This window comes from Phalacrocorax carbo, chromosome 16 (assembly GCF_963921805.1).
Source record: "Phalacrocorax carbo chromosome 16, bPhaCar2.1, whole genome shotgun sequence".
NCBI classification, from domain to species: domain Eukaryota; kingdom Metazoa; phylum Chordata; class Aves; order Suliformes; family Phalacrocoracidae; genus Phalacrocorax; species Phalacrocorax carbo.
In genome coordinates this window covers 1,206,157-1,224,132 of record NC_087528.1, presented here as the reverse complement: position 1 = coordinate 1,224,132, position 17,976 = coordinate 1,206,157, and the positions used below count along the sequence as shown (strand labels likewise).

The following is a 17,976-nucleotide window of genomic DNA, read 5'->3' as shown; positions in this document are numbered from 1 at the left end:
GGGGTCTAAAGCCACCCAATTTCCCCTGTGCCAAGATGCTGGGGCAGCCAGGCCTGCTCTGCCACACACCTGGGGGGAGAAATGAGGTGTGGAGGAAGATTACTGGCATTTGGGCCCAGGGGAATGAAAGTGCACAAATTTGAATATGAATTATGGAAACGTTGGCATTTGCAGGAGTGCAGGTTGCTCTACCCGTCCCCCCCCCCCGTCCTGCAGCCATTTTCCAGAGCGAAAGGCTACCGCCACAGGGAAGCTGCCGTCTTCTCCCTCCTGCAGCATAGGCGGGGACGGCTGGGTTTATCACACACCATGGCACTTACAGGGCTCTGCATCCTCATAAAGCATGTCCAGCCTGGAGCAGGGAGCCGGTTTTATCAGTACCGTCCCAGCCTCCCGCCGTCTCCTGCTGCTCTGAGGCAAGGCTCCTGCCGCGCGAAGGGACCGGCGCGTTCCCATCCATCTTCCCCTTGTCAAACCTCCCCAGGCTCTGGAAAGGAGCTGAAACAGCCCGACGGGGCCTCTTTTGTTGAACAACTTCAGCGCGTTTCATAACCCACCTTATCATGCTGGAAACAGCTGTGCCCGGGCTCTGGCTCCTGCGAGGGGCAATGCGCAGCCAGGGTGCTCTGTTTTCTGTGTGGGACATTGCCCGGCCATGTTTTATGGGGACACCTGCTAGAGGGCATCTTGTCCTAGGGGTGTAATAGAGAAGGGCCCTGTCCAGGGGTCAGTGCCCAGCCCCTCTTGTGCTTTTCCCTGCTGGGCTGGTGTGACTGGAAAGGGTTTTTTCCCCCGTACATCAGAGCCATCTCTTTTTTTACAGCAATCCATGCTTTTGCTGCTAACACTCACCCCCTCATTCAAAGGGCAGCCAGAACCAAAAGGAAATCTCCCCTCGCTGAGCCCACAATTGTGCGTTTGCCCCTGAATAGTGCTGTGTGTCTCCTGAAAAGCCAGTGAAAAGGCTCCCTCACCCTCTCACGGGGTGACTAAGCCCTCAGAGCAAAGAGGGGGAGCTGGGACAGAGGCACCCAGCCCACGTCCCAGCTGCCAGGCGGGGAGGTAAAGAGTGAATAAATTTACAGAAAGTGAGTCTGACGATAGATTTATCGGCAGTAAAAACTGCCAGAGTCTGTGCAAATGTGAGGTGCAATGCCACATCCAAGGGGAGGCAGCAGGAAAAACCTGGCTTGCTGGTCAAACGCAAAGAGTCAAAGCAGCAGGGGTTATTTCTGGTAAAATGAAAAAGAAAGGGTAGAAACGCTGCAGTTTGAATGCGTGTTAAAATACCGTGCAAAAGGGTGCAAAGCACACCTTGTCTCTCTAGGCTGCAAATACCCCCCCAGCTCATTGCTGGCTGTTTCTCCAGCGGTGGGTGCAGCCGGTGGAACGGCAGCTCCAAGACAATCCCGTTCCCGCCGCCCTCCCGCCAGAGCCGTGCCGCTCTTCCCGCCCTGCAGACCGCCAGCCGCAGGGTCCCCGCAGGCCGGGGAGGAATTGCTTTCCGCGCCGAAGTTCCCGCGGTGGATGAAAGGCAAACGTGGTGACTCAGCAGTGACCGCGGAGGAATGCTGAGTCGCCCTTTGATTCCCTCTCCATGAGACAGAACAGGGAGAAAAAGACCCTTTCTCTGCCCCGGAGATGGGGTTTTTCACACAGATGGATGTGCTCACTATCGGCATGGGCACAGAAGGTGGAAAATGCAGCCAACACAGCTGAATAAGGATTACATCCTCGGTGCAATGGTCAGTTGGGGCTTCGGTGCACTAACGAGAGAGAGCTAATGGTCCCTTTTGTACCTTTTGCCAAGCAAAGCTGGATCCAGTGCTCTGAACCCCAAGACATGGGATCAAATTGGAGCCCGACGCCTTTGGGCTGTTGGAGGCCGTGGGGCTTGAACAACACCACGGCCCCATTGTTCAGCAACAGGAGTTTTCACCGCCACAGGCATGAGGAAGTGGCTCCCACTCGCAGGGACGTGACAGTCGCTGCTCTCCGAGGACGAGGTGTTCAGGGAGTTGGTCACCCAAAACACTGCAGAAAAGAGAATCTACCTGATTTGCAGGTGGGGAAACTGAGGCAGGGAGGGATTTTGCTTTGCCTGCTCAGGGCTTGGCTCCGAGTCACTGGAAAGACTCAGACATTCCCCAAATCCACATTTCTATTGGCTGCCTTTATGGTGGTGAAAGTCATTGCGCAAAAGGTGTAATCTTGACAAGATTTGGATAAAAGCAATTAATAGTAGCTCTCAAAGCGGGGACTGTCTGTCCCCTGCATTGTGGCTTGGTACTGCTCACCCCAGGCACAGTTCCTGCTTAAAAAAATAATCATTTTATTGCAAAAAAATGAATTATGCCTGCCTGTGCCTCCCACTGGCGGGGTTAATCCCACTCCTGCACAGAGGGGACAGTGGGGACGCGACGGGGCAGCAGCGCTCCCCGAGCCGCAGGAGCTGCCTGCGAGGCATGCAGCGTGCGGCGGCGAGGGCGAAACAAGATTAATACAGCCAGGAGCCTCCGAAAGGGCTTTGCATTTCATGTGGGAGAGGAGAGAGATCAGGGTATGGAGGAGCCAGGATTAACATAAAATTACAAAACTTTCATTATGAGCTGAAGGGCCGTCCCAGGCCGCATGCCCCGTGGTGTGACCTGCCAGTGCCCCGGGCTGCGAGAACGCGTGGGAACACCATCGCCGGTGGCACTGCCCTCGCCTCCTCCCCAGACGCAGGCTATTCTGTCTCCCCTTAGGTCAGCCAGATAGAAAAGGCGATTAATCTTAGCCAGATTAATCTTAGCCAGAAAAACCAGGAGCTCTGAGCTGGCTGAGAAGTCCCCAACTTTCCCTTCCAGGTAGGGTTAAAAGGGGAGAGCCCCTGAAAGAGGAAGCGAGCATACACGGACAGGGCACGGATGCACCCAGACGCACGCCCTGGCTGTTACCGTGCCCATGAACTTGAAGGGCTGAAATGGGAACCAAATCCACCAAAGGACTTTGCCTCCCTGGTAACGCCTCCAAGCCCCACCAACTTCGCTTTGATCCTGACGGGGGTCTGGAGCATCGCGACGTGCCGTAGGGATGCGCAGTGCTCCCGGAAAACTACGTCCGTGTGGGATGAGGTTGGCATTTGGGCTCCTGCAGCTCCCCAGCCCTTCCCATGCGGCACTGAGAAGGGCTGCGCCAGGGAAGGATGCAGCATGGCAGCGATTGCACTGAAACAGCACCTGAGCAATCACCTAACAGGGAAACCCTCAACGACCCTCCGCTCCTTGCGGGAAGGGGGTTCGTGGGGATCAGTCCCTCAAAATCTGGCCCCAAAAGTGCCCCCAAGCCCCCATCTATCACAGACACAAGTTGTGCTCTCCCTTCTTCTGGCCTTATTTGCAGAGGGAATTAAGGTCCTGCTGGGAAAACCTCCCCTGTGGTCTGATAACTGCCTGCATAGCAAGCTCTAAATGGCTTTTTGTAAATGAATGACCAGGATTAACGAGGTTCCCCTCATCACTGTTTACTTAGCGCTCTGCCAGTGTGGGGGGAACAGGGCAGAGACCCCCTCCTCCAGCCAAGCCCCTTGGACCACTGAGGAACTGGCACGTACTGGGACCAACACGGTGCCACCCAGCACATGGCCGAGCCCTTCCTCCCAACCTCAGATGAGGATCTGAGGTTCCCAGCTGGGTTTGGGATGGGGTGGGGTGTGTATGCACACCCCGGGAGCTTTGGTCCCGGGGACGGAGGAGCTACAGGGCACCGTCTTTCACGAGCTGGGGGCCAGGCTGGGGCGATGCTCCTTTTCTCTCTACACCGCGTTGCTGGGAAAGGAAGGGGGGTGTTTACCATGCGGGTCGGTGTCGGGCGCGTGTCCCCCCACGTGACGGGGATGGGGAGGGTGTGCAGGGCTGCAGCTGGCCCCGTCCCACCGGCAGGAATGCGCTCGGTGACCCCAGGGCCGGGAGGAGCTGCGTGGCGAGGCCGCAGAGTCCAGCAAGGGGTGCAGGTCCAACAAGCCCCATGCAGAGGGGACCCTTCTCTGCCATCCCTCTCTGCCCACAGCAGGGCCTGGGGGTCCTGCCTTTGCCTGCTGCGCTTCCAGCACTGGGGCCACCACAGCCACCTTGCCACCGCACAGCTCCGACCTTTGGATGTTTGCACATTCCTGCCTGTTAATGTGTCTCATAACCAAAAGATGCTGGGATGGAACATTACTCCCCCCAGCACTTGCAGGTCTGCTCTCCCCATTCCCCTGCTGGGAATCGGCACCATCCCCACGGCAGGTGGGAGCACACGCTTCCCAGAGGAGCGAAAACAAATCCCTGGCTCACGCTCGGCCAGCAATACCTCTGCTAGGAGCGATGGGCATCCCACCCCCGGACACCAGTGAGCCCAAAGCGCTCACTGAGCTCCGGGGACAGACAGCAGTCGCCTCTCCCAGCTGGGCATGGGGAAAAGGAGCGCCGTTTCGGAGCAGAGGCACACTTCCCTTGGCTGCCAGGCTGGCACGCCGCCCACCAGCGCGACGCCAGGCCAAATTCTTTGCGATTTCTAGGTCGACACCCGCTGCTCGTAATGCCCCCAAGCCCTCCCACCACCCGCGCCAGCCTCCAGCCCAGCAGCCCCCGCGCGCAGGATGGGAGCATCCCGGGGGATCTGCACCCGGCGTCCCCACACTGCCCAGCCCCATCCGTAACTCCCAGGTATTCGGCTGTTATGCCCACATTGCCCAGGACCAGGCTGTTCCCCAAATGCACCTGCTCACCCTCGTGCTGCCTTTGCTGCCCGGCTCTGCCCACAGCAGCGCCTGTGGGTGAACTGGGTCTACTGGGCGCAAAGCCCGTGGCCTGCCCCTGCTTGCACCCTTTTTTGGGGAGTTTAAGGCCCATCCTCTGGAGTCAGACACTGAAGGAGGGTGTTTGCTTTGGGTTTCTAAAGCGAGTTTCTCACTGTCCTGATGGCAGTGACAAAAAACCAAATTCTCAGGAGGTGGGATGGCCCTAACGCTCTAAACCTGGAAATAAATCACCTGAAAAAAAAACAGCCTTTGTAAAGAAATCCCCATGGCCCCAGTGCTTGTTTGCAAACCAGCCAAGTTTCGACCTCGGCATGACGTGGTTTCCCAAAGAAGGAGGCAATGTTGGCACTGCTCCGGCGGCTCAGCCCCTCCACGGCAGGGGCTGGATGCAGCCCCCCGGCCCACAGGGGCCACTTCCCATGGCACGGGCTGGGCTGGAGGAGCAGGAGCCCCGCGGGGCTGCAGCCCCCTACCTGGGCACGCATCAGGGGGACGGCGGGGGGGAGGAGGAGGAGGAAAGGGCAGCATGCCGAGCGTCTCCTCGTGATGGCATTTACGCAGGGGCCGTTGCATTGTGGCTCGGGCGAGCGGCCGCCGGCGTTCCCCCCGCCGCAGGGCAAGCCCCGGCCTGCCGGCGCATTGTGCTGGCCACGCCGCTGGGAACGGCCGCTGGCAACGGCCCACTGACCCGTCCCGGGGCGCGGAGGGAGGCAGGGAGCTTTGCTGGTGGGGCCCTCCCGTGCCAGAGGGTGCACCCCCCCGTGCACGGCAAAAAACCACAGCCGAAAACACGAGGGTGCAGGCACGCTCTGAAAGTGCTGCCCAGACAATCAGGTTCTGGTCCACATCAGACCAGCGCCTTGCCCTGCCTCAGTTTCCCCATCAGGATGCTATGTGAACGCCACAGGTCCCTCCGGGCTCTGCTAGCAGCACAAGGTTGGCGCTGGAAAAGCAGTACAGGGGCTTTGCCCCCTCCCTGTTTTCAGGGCCACCTTCCCCAGAACCCCTGCAACCCTGCAGAAAGGCAAAAGGATCAGGCACCCAGCCCGATTCCTCCCAGCAAAGACATCACGGTCCAGCCCTGGGGACCACGCCAGCCTCTCTAGGGTTTGCTAAGGCACCTCCGTCCCCTTGGGTATGGAATCCTCCAAAAATCAGCATCGCAGGGGTTGGGAGGCGCTGAGCCATCCTCAGGCTCTGCCCCTCATCGCAGGGCAGGGGGCCAGGCTTCCCCGGCACCACCCCCATCCCATCCCCACCGGGGACCTGCTGTACCTGGGACCAGAGCTCCCTGCCTGGCTGCGGTTCCCGTGAGATTTCTCACCCACGTGAACTCCGGGATACATGTTTGGGAACCTGTGTTTTCCCGAACTTTGGAGGTTCGTTCATTGCTATGCAAGGCGAGTGCATTCCCTACCCTCCTCCATCCTGTCTCCCCCTTCTCCCCCCCCACCTCTCTGGCCATCCCAGCCCGGGATGGTAAAATGGACTGAATTTTCCACGATATGGGGAATAATTAAAAAAAAATAAATAAATCTGAGTGTGGAGGGAGAACCCGTGAGCTGTGACCTCCTCCAAACCCACAGCACCAAATCCACACAAGGAAAACAAAAGGCAGCGAGATTAGCATTTCCAAACAGAGCAGAGATGGCCCCAATCTTTGAGCTGTTTATTGTAGGCGTTGATTTTCAATATTTAGGATGATTAGCAAGTGAAAGCCGGCTGTTGCCAGAATGGCTCCGTGCCAGCCCCGCACTCAATGGAGGGGAAGAAAGAGACGGCAAGAAAAGCAGAGAAAAGAAGGGCTTATGTGTATATTTTTTCCCCCCTCTGTGAAGGGGAGATTGGTTTGAGGTGTCAATGTTTGCCTATCAGGGAGGGATGATGGATGAGGGGATGGCTGGGGGAATAGCAAAAATAAATAATAAAGGAATAATTGCCATGAGCTTAATAACCGGCTGGGGAAGGACCTGGCTGGGGCCGCAAGGGCTGAGTTTGCGGGGAGTTTTTGGAGCTGGGTGCTTTGCAGCCCCGCTTTGGTGGGTGCCAGCGGTGGGACGCCCCAGAACACAGCCAGCTCTGGGCTGCGGCAGTCTGGGTTTTCATTGCACCACGCTTCGCCCAGGCGTAGAGCAGGGGAGACACCGCCAGCCCCAGGGTCCCCATCCCATCACCCATCAGCACCCTTGCGCTGGGCGAGCCGGGGCAGCCCGCAGGGCTGGACCAGCCCCAACCGCAGGCTGCGAGCCCGCTGCCACCGGCAAGCCCGGGCAGGCCGGGCACTGCCAGGTCCCGACCTCCCTCCTGGCACCGGCCTTCGCCCCGAGCACACAGGGGCTTTGTGCGCGCAGCAGCGCGGTGTCCTGCCTGCCTCCGCGCCCGCGGGAAGCGATGCTCCCACCCCGTAGCACCCCCACTTGTGCACCTTCTGGCTGCTGCTTAAAAAAATACCCCCGCCCCCCAGCAAACCATCTCATTGAAAGAAAAATTGACATCCAAGTCGGTTTTGTTGCTTTCAGAAGCTGAACAAAACAAGGTTGTTTCAGGCCTTGCCTGGTGCCTCCTTTATATTCACCCTTTCTCACTTTAAAACCCTCGACTGGCTCCGGCAGGCTGGAATACTTTTTCCTGGCAAGGTTGGTATTTCAGTCCCCTGGCAGGGTGGGGGTGCTGGGCACTCCTCTTTTTCCAGGGGGTTTAAAAACAGAAACTATGTGGTTGTGCCTGGCAAAACAAAATAAGTAAGTGGACGGAGGGACAAGGGGGCTGCCAGCTTTTGGCAGCCCTGCCAGCACCGCGGCTGCCGGGGGGGAGCGGAGAGCAGCTCCCCAGTGCTGCCAGCGAGGAGCTGAGAGGGGAGAAGCCAGGACAGGGAATTCCTTGTTGCCTTTCATGATCCCCAAGCTGAAAGGAGGGCACAGACCTGCCTCCAAAATTCCCTGCCCCCCCAACACATCAAAGCTGTCCGCACAGGGATAACCCTACCTCATCCCAAGGGCCGCATCCTGCCCTCCCAGCACACACAAGCCAAGGCCAGCCCCTGCAGTGAGCCCAGCCCTTATTTTGGGTTAGATTGGCCGGATTGGGTGCAGCTGTGACCGCTGCAGAGCAAACGGGCAGCCCTGGGGCTGACAGCTGCGGTGCCTGGTGCTGATGGGATCCAGTAGATCACTGGGGAGGTGGTAGGGTGCTCTTCATGTGCGGGGGAGACGGGAAGGGCTGCGTCCCCGGTGCAAGAGGGACGGGACATCCTGGAGTGGGTCCAACCGAAGCACCAAGCTGGACAAGCCCCAGGGAGGGTCTGGAGGGGGATCTCTGTCCCTGGAGTTGCTCAGATGTGACGGGGGGCCAGACCACCCTTTTCCAACGTCCCCTTGCAGCCCCCTTCTCCCCCATCCCCAGTGGCAGCCCTGCCCCGCAGCTGTGGGCACAGAGAGGTACCCCAGCCTGGCCCCGCCAGCCTCACGCCCAGCCCTGCATCCCTGAGGCAACCTGCCCTCCCCGAGGGGCTCCCCCGGGCTGCTGCCCCCAGCCCCGCCGCCCCCGCCCTGCCTGGGCTGGCAGCTGAGCGTACGCTGCTTTTCTTCCCTGCCTTGGCAGAGCCCAACTGCTCCTCGACATAATTGGCCTCGCGAGGGCTCAGCTATTCCTGCGGCTTCTGTGCAGCTCCTCTCTCCACCCTGTACCCAGGAGGGCTCCGAAGCCACTTGTGTTTCTCAGGGCAGCTGCGGTGCCGGGTCCGGCCCTGGCACAAGCAGAGGGACAGTCCCACGCGCTCCCATCACGTCACCCCCAGGAGCTCCCCACAGGGGCAGGGAAGGATGCTCCGGGGGGTGGGAGCAGCTCCCAGGACTTCGGGCACCAGGCACGGCCACCCTGGTGCCACACGGGCGGTGTGTAAGCGTTGCCGCGCCGGTGGGGGTTCGTGCCTCGGTTCCCCCGTGGAGAATTGCTGTGCCGCTGCAGAGGGGGGTGATGGCACCCCCGTACCGGGGCTGGGTGTACAGCCAGGGCTGGGCTGCTGAGGTGCCCCCTGCCCACAGGAGAGAGGGTCAGACAGAGCCCGGTGGCGCTGGAGGGAAGCAAGGAGGCAGAAGGGGTTTTTTCTCAATTTTTTTTTTTAATTTGTAAATAACTTTCCATGAAAAACGTTAAATTGCACACATATCTCTGCAGTTCTTCAGCATCAGTATAGAGGCCCCAAAACAGGAAAATATAACCAAAAAACCCAACAAATAAAAAGAAGCATCAGCAATACAGATAAAAACACCTACGCTGACCCCCAAAGCCTGCAAGAGACATGGCCCTCGCTCCCCGGCCGCGGGACACCATCCCCAGCCGTGCGGTGCCGTCCCAGGGGGTTTTGGATGCTGGCACCCGGGCAAAGTGGCGGCCCCAGCCCCAGCTCTGCTGCTGGCATGAGCTGAAGGTGTTGGTTCTCAGCCTGCCCCACGCTTTACCGGGGGGACGAGGGACTTGCGCTCCCACCTCCACAGCTCCAACCCTCTCCCCACATTTGGGTGCTAATTACTCCAAGGGTAATTTGTATTTTTTAAGGCTTGTTTATTGATTCTTACACTACAAATATACTCTCACTAAATTATATTGCTCACATTAAAGGTCCTAAGTGCTCTGGTAACCAAAAAAGAAACTCTTTACAATCTCTCATTTTTCAGCAAGTCTAAGGCACACCACTGAAATTACAGCTTCTACTTACTCCTACCTAACGGCCACTCTACCTCTAATAACTTACAGCGAAGGAGAGGCGAAGAATCCAGTTCTTGAGAGCTTCAAGTCAAGTTTTAGCAGAGTTTGGCTCCACCCAACTGTTTCCGAGCTGCTTCGCAGAGACCCTGCCACGCTCTCGCTGCACAGCGAGCCGACGGGCCAAAGCTTCGGTTAGCGTCAATCCCGGCGGATGTCCCGGCTGACGAGCTGCTCCCGCCCGGATGGGACTCGTCTCTGCTGCCGTCCCCAGAGCCCATCGCACGCAGTCTTTGGCCTGAGCTCCTGGATGGAGCCTGAATGTGGATGTCTTTCCTCCCCAGTCCCACCTGGGAGCATTCGATGTGGAGCAACCCCATCACCACCAGCTGATGGCCATGCCACGGTGTCTTCCTTACAGCCCCCCAAAAGCACGCCCTTCACTGGGGTTCTGCAGTGCCCTGGAAGCCGCTCGGAGCCTGACGGAGGAGCAAAAGAAGTGGGGAACAACAGTCTTGGACCAAAAAAATCAGAGAGGGCCTATGTCAGCTGGTGAAAGACAGAGAGGGTTTATGGTGGTCTAGACCCTTCGGCAACCGCAGTGAGGGTTTTGGGTACAAAAAATACCAAAGCCAGTTCTGGGAGCGACCCCGTCCCTGCTGCTCCTCTCCTGCCGGCGCCAGTTCCTGGATCCTTGATGAAACCTGTTGCTGCTGCTGCAGGAATCCTCCCTCGCGTGGCCTTGGTTTACAGAACAACGAACACAAGCCTTTAAACAGTGAAAATGCAGTTTGGAAGTTGTTTTGTATTTCCCCTGTCCCCCACTATTAAGAAATTCTAGTGCTAAAAATATAGGTTTCTTTGAATATATAATATATAATAGATTATATAAAAACATCTAAAGAGGCAGACTTGCTGAATTTATAAACCTTTTCTTCTTCCCTAGGCACAAGTCAGGAGGGAGGCTGAACTCAGAGAATCCAGAAGGGACCTCTATTTGCTTGCTAGCTAATTATCACACTATACCTACCAACTACCCTAGACAGAAAAAGGAAAGAGAGAGAAAGAGAGAAAAACAGAGACACGAAGTGGTGAGGAAATTGCACTTAGTCTATCGAGTCTTAAGCCACCAGGAATCTCATGTCTTGGATGGGATTTAGCAGGTGCTCTCCTTTAGCCCTGAAGGAACATATGCCGTGTCCATTTCCACAGAAAAAAAAATATGATAATTCACATTTCTTCCTTTAAAAGTAAAAAAATAAGTAGTGTTATATTTCTTCTCTTGAGGAAACTCATGGACTAGAGACTTCTGATGTGTCCTTTAAAGATATATCAAGCAGTTCCTGTGGTGTTGGTTTTCTCTCCCTGTGGTGTTTCTGTGAATAATCTTACAGTGAAGCTGGTAAAAGTCCCTGTGAATGTCTCTGTCTCTAGAAAATCTTGTCCCTTGTAAGTCCCAGCAGCTCTGGGGGAGCATCCTACTAAAGCCTGCGCGGGCTTTGAATATTGACTGGCCTCTTACAAGAGGGACGCCAGACTGCTCCAGTCGCTCACATCTGCTGGCAAAGAGCCGTCGCTGAGTTCAAACAACTTCTCCACGTTGACAGAGTTGGAGAGGTAATCGTTTGTCCCTTCGTCCCAGGGGTGCTGCAGGAAGGACGTGGCCATGAAGGTTTCATCAAAGTCCAGGTTGTTTTGGTTGGATTCGGTGAGGACCTGCTCCTGCCCCTGGGGACAGTCGATGTGGTGCCCGTGTACCGTCAAGTCCAGGTCGCGCGTTATGGGGCTGATGGGAGGCGTGAGCTCCAGGTCCCCAAAAGTGGAGAAGTCTCCATTCAGGTTGGTGTTGAAGATGGCTTCCCAGTCAAAGTTGCCTTTCAGTGATCCCAGCTCAGTCTGCTCTTCCTGGGTCAGCAAGGCAGGGTTGGAAAGCCGAGGCGCCTTGGCCGTTCTCTTGGGCAAGGGCTGCTTGCGCTTGTGCCCTGCTTTGCCATCCGCTGGGTTCCAGTTCTGGTCACCGGTGACTTCTTCAAACTCCTTCAGCAGCTGCTGTGACTCCACATTGATGTTGAGGATGTTATTGGAGGTACAAGCCAAAGTGGCCGGGCTGGCGACGCACCGTGCTTCTTGCTGGGCTCTTTTGGTAAAGGCCGGGTGGATCTGCACCGGGGGCATCCTCCGCTTTTTGAAGGCACCGTTCTTGAGTCGGTCGGCATATTGGGGGTCAAGCTTCCAAAACCCGCCTTTCCCTGGCTCACCCTTCTCCCGGGGCACCTTGATGAAGCACTTGTTCAAGGAGAGGTTGTGTCGGATGGAGTTCTAGACCCAAAAGAGAAAAAAAAACCAAGGCTGAATGCTCGTCTGCTGCCACGGCACCTACCTGCATGGGGAGGCTGGTGGAAAAACACATTCTTAGCAAGGACCTTTTGGAAAAAGAAAGCAGAAATGGCAACGTCAAGACATCCTGGGCTATGAGTCCAGCAGAAACTCCCCTGCCCCGAGTCACCAGCAGAGTTTTCTTGCCTCCTGTCTAATCCAGCCAGAGGTGGCAGGAGCCAAGGGGTTCAAGCTAGGACTCGCCAACCAACGGGAAGCTCTTGGGCAACTCTCCTTGGCGGTAAATTGGGGCCATGGGGCCTTCGATCATGTAAAGCACTGGGAGAAAGCGGCCAGACTTGCTCTAGGCATGGAGCTAAGCTGGAGGAGGTCAGGTCCTCCTTCATGGCTGAGGAGGAAGAAAGAGGAGGGTCTTTACACCATTGTGGCCACAGCCCCATTAGAAGTGGCAACACCTGGCAGCCACGTGGGGGACGGCATCATCAGGGCCCTCCTTGCATCCCCCAGTTCATCGGCACCTGTTACTTATGTTGAGGGGAAAAATATCTGGCCAAAAAATAGGCACCATGCCTCCCCACGGCCAGGCTGACACAAACCAGGCGGGCAGAACTGGGCCCTGTGTGTCCTCAGAGGTGCCCCCTGGCCGGGGGGAGCTCGGTGTGAAATCACTGCATCTTCATCAGCCACCGCTCGAATGAGCCTGGGGGGGAGGAGGCTAAAAAAAAAAAAAAAAGAGGAGTTTCTGCTCCTGTCGAGCTGTTCTGAAACCCTGAATGTGCCTGGAGTGATGTGAATAATCAGAAAGGAAACTCAGTTATTGGGTAAATAACCCAGCGTTAGACTCCACAAAGCCAAGACTGTATTAAAAGATTGGATATGGTAGAGGGGTTTTTTTTTTAATGTTGCCTGGATATCTTTATGCTTATTCATCCATAATCCGTAGTGCCGAATAGGAAAAACAAGGCTTGAATGCTTAGAGCTGTTGAAAAACACGCACACGCACACACACACACACAACAAAACCCTCCTCTGGGCTGAAGCTCCTTGGGTGTGTTGGCTCCTCTCCAAAGCACTCAGCTCCCACAGGAATATATCCATCTCCCCCCGGAGTATGGGTGGCATGACCTTTCCAGGCTGTCTTCATGTACGGGAATTGGGATAGGGGATGAGAACACAGCTTGAAAAGAAAGAGAGATAAAAAAAAGAGAAAGAGAAAAGGCAGAAAAAGAGAAAGAAAAAAAAGAAAAAAGAGAAAGAAAAAAAAGAAAAAAGAGAAAGAAAAAAAGAAAAAAGAGAAAGAAAAAAAGAAAAAAGAGAAAGAAAAAAAAGAAAAAAGAGAAAGAAAAAAGAAAAAAGAGAAAGAAAAAAAGAAAAAAGAGAAAGAAAAAAGAAAAAAGAGAAAGAGAAAGTAGAAAGAAAAAAGAAAAGAGGCAAAAAAGAGAAAGAAAAAGGCAAAAAAAGAAAGAAAAAAGAAAAAGAAATAAGAGAAAGAAAAAAGAAAAAAAGAAAGAAGAAAGAAAAAAGGCAAAAAAAGAGAAAGAAAAAAGCAGTAGGAACAGGGATATCCTTGCAAACAATCCGGGCTGTCGTAACTCCAAATTTACAGTTTAACGAAATTTTACAAGGGTCAGAGACTCGCAAGCTGGATTCTCTGCCCCCCATCTCCCCTCCCCACCCGAACTTCCTTCAGCCTGGGCTGCCCTCCCTTACTACCCGGCCGGTTAACATATTTATCATTCCTGCCTGCAACAACCCCGTGAACCCCCTGCATCTCCGCAGAGAGGGATTGAAAACCTTCTTCTTTTTTTTTTTTTTTTTTTTAATAAACACATTTAATTAAAAACGTGGCGATTTTCCAGCCGTGAGGTTGCAGGGGGAAGCCAGCGCGCTGGCACACAGCCCCTCCCCCGGCTTCGCTCCCGCAGGTCCCCCCAGCGCAGCGGGGGCTGGAGGACCCGGGGGCCCTGGGGAGGGTGCGGGGGCTTCCCCTGCCTGCGCTGGGCTGCCAGAGGCGACCCCCCTGCGCAGGGAGGAGGTGGGCAGCGGCCGGGCGGGGGTTGCGGCGCCGTCGGCCTGCCCTGCCCGGGCGAGCGCCGCTGCCGGGATCGCGGGCGGGCGGCGGGCGCGGGCCGGCAGCGGGACGAGCCTCCCGGGTCCCGCCTGCCCTGCCACAGCCCAGAAAGCCCCCCGTGCCGGAGGTCCCGTCGTGGGCCGGAGGAGGGCAGCGAGCCAAGGTGGCTGGGAAAAGCCCCTGTGCTTCAGGCTGGCCCCAGGGCTGGCGAGCGTGGGGGCTGGCCCCTGCCCCCCGAGGGCACGCGTGTGCTGCCTGGGGACAGCGGCCCTATTTGACCTCTCTTGGGTTTCCCTCTGAGGCCTCACCGGCTCGTCACAGTGATGGAGCCTCCTTTGCCTGTCCCAGGGGTCAGGAGACCTGCCCTCTGCCCTGCTTGGAAAGCAGCAGCATTTCTGCTCTGGACCTCCCCAGCGAGGGATTCGCGCAACAACCTGCCTGGGGGTCGGCTCCGTCCCTCTCCTGCACCTGCTCCTCAGCCCCCAGAGGCACTCGGCCTAGCGATTTCATGCGTGCTCAGCCCCGAGGGACTGGGGACCCCACGAGAGCGCCAGGAAGGTGGAGCTGGGCACAGAGGCACCTTCGCCCCAGCGCCAAGAGGAGCCGGAGGGACCAGCAGGCCAGGGGGTACCTCCCTGCTCCCAACACGGCCCCGGGCTCTCCCCTAGAATGGCTCCTTCCCTCTGCCGCCCTCGTGGCCGTGGCATTTCTGCACACCCAAGCTCTTTCCCGTTACAGCCTTTTCTCACCAGCTGCCGGCACCGCTCTCCTGCCAGCGGGATCCAGCGTCCCCGCAGGACCTTGCCTTGCACCGTGGGGGCTGCGAAAAGCCCTCCCCAGCCCTGCGGGGAGAGGGGAGAAGGCAAGAAGTCTCCAAGTCTCCTACCTGCCAGGTGGGATCGGCGTGTTGGAAGTAGCAGAAGTTATCAGTAATCCACTTGTAGATGGCGGAGAGGGTGATTTTGGGCTTCTTGCTGGCTTCCATCGCCATGCAGATGAGGGTGGCGTAGGAGTAGGGCGGCTTGATGCGTGGGTTGGTCTTGTAGTCGATGTCATCCACGAGCTGAGGGTGCGCGGCCATGGGGTGGTGTGCCGTCCTCAAGGTGGAGGAGGAGATGGGCTTGCAGGGAGTGTGGGGCATGCCCATGCATGCCGGGTCGGCGGCCAGGGGCGAGCACGGCGCGGCAAAACTGGGGATCCTGTGACAGTCATGGGGGTCCGGGTCACTGGGGCAGCAGGAGGACTTGCCCATGCTGGCGTTGATGATCGAGAAGTCCTGCAGCCACATGAGGCTGGTCAGGCTGTCGTCCAGGTCGTCCGAGTCCCCCACGCTGCCCTCCGGCCCTCCGTCCGTTCCTGCCTGCAGGCAGCGCAGCCACCCCTCAGCCATGCCTCGGCGCTTCGGCAGCTCCTGCATTCACGGGGTGCACGTGAAGGGAAGGGAGGGGATGGGGCAGATCCTGCAACAGCAACAGGGAGAGGGTTGAGGCTCCCTGAAGTGCAGCTGCTCTCCGGCACCCGGGCAGGGCTGGCCCTGGGTGCTCCGGGTGCCGCTGGGCGAGACCCATCCCCAGGGTGCTGCGCACCGGAGCCGCAACGCCTCCCCCGGGGTGCTTGAGCAGCCCCAAACTCAGGGAAATTCCCTCAAACCTCTGTGCCACGGTGTCACCCCAACCCCGGAGGGCTGGTGCTGCCCAGCAAGCCTTCAGCCAAAGAAAGAAATAAAAAAGAAACCCAACAAAACCCTCCTCAAACAGCCAAAATCCAGCCCTGCCATCCCGCAAAGCAAGGATGTTTCTCTCACCTGCTGCTAGCAGGACAAAATCTCAGGATCCAACACCTCGACAAAATACCTTGAAGTTCCCCTCCTGCTACCAGCTTCCCTCCGTTTCATGCTATTTCTGCTTCTCCTTTCACGTAGCACCCCTAAAACAACCCCGGGGAGGGGGCACAGGCCCAGCCCAAGCACACCCTCGCTCAGGGCAAGCCGGTGGATCCCGGCATCCGTTATTCCCGGGCTCGGGATGTGGTGTCTGGCTTCGCTGCCGGGCTGTGAGCCCCAAATCCCGTGCCTTTGGGCAAGGAGAGCTCCCCGAGGCCGAGGAGCCCAGCACCGGCTGCACTGGGGCAGCTGGGGCCGAGGGTGCCGCAGTTTTAACGATGCTGCGATCAACAGTCGGGGGGTGTGGGGGGAGCGGAACCACCTGCCCTGCTCCCACAAAACAGGCTTTTCCCCCCCAAAATAAGGTTCAGCGCAGCGACGGCTCGTTCGGATGCCTGATCCCCAGCGTCACCACCCAGCAATTGGGTGCAAATGGGTGCAAATTTGCACTGGGGGCAAATTCCTGTGCCCCCAGTAAGGGGGATCCCAGAAACGCTTGCTGCAGCGGTCGGGGGAGTGACGAGGGGAGTAAAAATAACAATTAAAAACAAACATTAAAAAATAAAAATAATAAGAAAAATATGAATAAACATCCCACTGTGCAACCCTACGGCCCCATGACGGCCTGCTTCGCCCCAGCAGCTGAGTCGAGCTGTCGGCGGTGCTATCCCGCCGGCCCATCCCACCGCCCTCCCCAGCTAGCCCACCGCCCTCCCCAGCTAGCCCACCGCTCCCCGCTTTGCCCACCGCCGCCGTGCCGTACCCCGTCCCGCCGACGAACCCCCAACTTCCAAAGTTCACGAGAGAGCAAGAAGCTTCTGGAAAAACAGGAGAGGGGGGAAAAAAAAAAAAAAAAAAAAAGAAGGAAAAAAAGGAGGGGGGGGGGTGTCAAACCCCCGCTGCGGCGGCGGTGGGCGCGGCGCGGGGTGCGGGGTGCGGGGGCGCTGCCCGCCGCTCCTGCCGCCGCCCCGGCCCGGCCCGCCGTGATTTGCCGCCGCCCCGGGGCTGCCATTAAGTAGCTGCTCCGAAAGGCTTCACGCGTTGCCGTGGCAACGCTCCGCCCCGTAAACAGCTTCCGGCCCTGCCATTGGTCCGCGCGTTGCCATGGGGAGGCGGAGGGGAGGGATGGGGGGAACAAGCCGGTTCGGGCTGAGACTCGGGGTGTTTGGGGGCCGGAGCCCCGCGGTGGGGATGGGCAGGGTCGGGGTACGCGGCGATGCGGCGGGGAGGATGCGGGATCCCACCGAGCCCCGCACCCGGGCCCAAATTCAGCCCCAGCAACACCGAACCCCACGTCCCGGCACCACCCCCCCCCACCCCGTGGGGCTGGCGCAGGGGCAACCCCAGCCCTTCCCTCCTGCCTGCCCCCCCCCGCCCCAGACTGTGACCCCTGAGGAGCCCACGGCGACCAGGGCAAAGCTGAAGGGGGCAGGGGGGGCTGGCAGACCCCCACATTCAAGGATGGGGCCTGCCTTATTTAGTTAAAAGAACTCCCCGACACTCCCCTCCGCCAGCCCAAGGGCTTTAACAGAGACCAGGGAGGGACACCCAGCACCCCAACCGAGGGGGCCAAGAGCAGCCATGAAACCCAAGGGAAGCCGTTTCCTTTCCCCTTACACTGTAAGGCCTGCCCTTTGTGGGGTGGGGGGCTTCGGGGTGTCTCCGGGAAGGTTTAACCACCAGGCACTCCTCCTGCCCACTGCCCCACGGGGGAAGGACCCCCGAGAGCAAGGGGCAGGGGGGCGGCCAGACCCGCTCTCGGGGGCTGCTGCTGCCGCCAGTGGTGCGGACAACAAGGGCTTTTCCTGCCAGGACCCCCGGGGGTTTGGGCCAGACGACCTGGGAGGGTCAAACCCTCTCCCCAGCACAGGGGCAGAGTCCCCTCTGCTCGTGCCCTTCCCCAGCGGCCGCAGGCTGGGAGCTGGCGGGTGCTGGGACCAGCCGTGGAGGAGGGAGGAGGCGACTCCCAGGGGAGCAGGAATCTCTGTCTCCCTTTTCAGCAGACCGACAGCCAGAAACTAACCCCAACCCTCAGTTTGCTGCCCTTCTAACAAGTCGCCTCCCTCGGGAGCAGGGCCTGCCCCTGTAAAAACACACCTGAAGGCAGCAAGAGCTCGAGGGCTTTCCTGAGCAGCCTGCAGCAAAGCACTTCAGGGCTCAGCGTTCCCATCCCCACCCTCCCCCTGCGCAGGGTGG

General features: G+C 58.0%; 1 protein-coding gene across 1 annotated transcript; it reads right to left on the bottom strand.

Annotated features, from left to right (window-relative positions):
- Positions 1-8,903: 8,903 nt before the first annotated feature.
- On the bottom strand, positions 8,904-16,751 carry FOXJ1 (forkhead box J1). The gene is made up of 3 exons (XM_064467076.1): positions 16,544-16,751; positions 14,785-15,358; positions 8,904-11,809 (listed from the first exon to the last, which is right to left on the bottom strand). The coding sequence occupies exons 2-3, from the start codon at positions 15,313-15,315 to the stop codon at positions 11,009-11,011; spliced, it is 1,332 nt and encodes a 443-aa protein (XP_064323146.1). The 5' UTR covers positions 15,316-15,358; positions 16,544-16,751; the 3' UTR covers positions 8,904-11,008.
- Positions 16,752-17,976: the final 1,225 nt, after the last annotated feature.

What these genes read in the sequence shown, in the direction of transcription:
- FOXJ1 (XM_064467076.1), bottom strand. Translation starts at nt 15,315, where the DNA reads ATGCAGGAGCTGCCGAAGCGCCGAGGCATGGCTGAGGGGTGGCTGCGC. An exon ending in ACGCCGATCCCACCTGGCAG is followed by an intron (nt 11,810 to 14,784) that starts GTAGGAGACTTG and finishes TTTTGGGTCTAG; the next exon opens with AACTCCATCCGACACAACCT.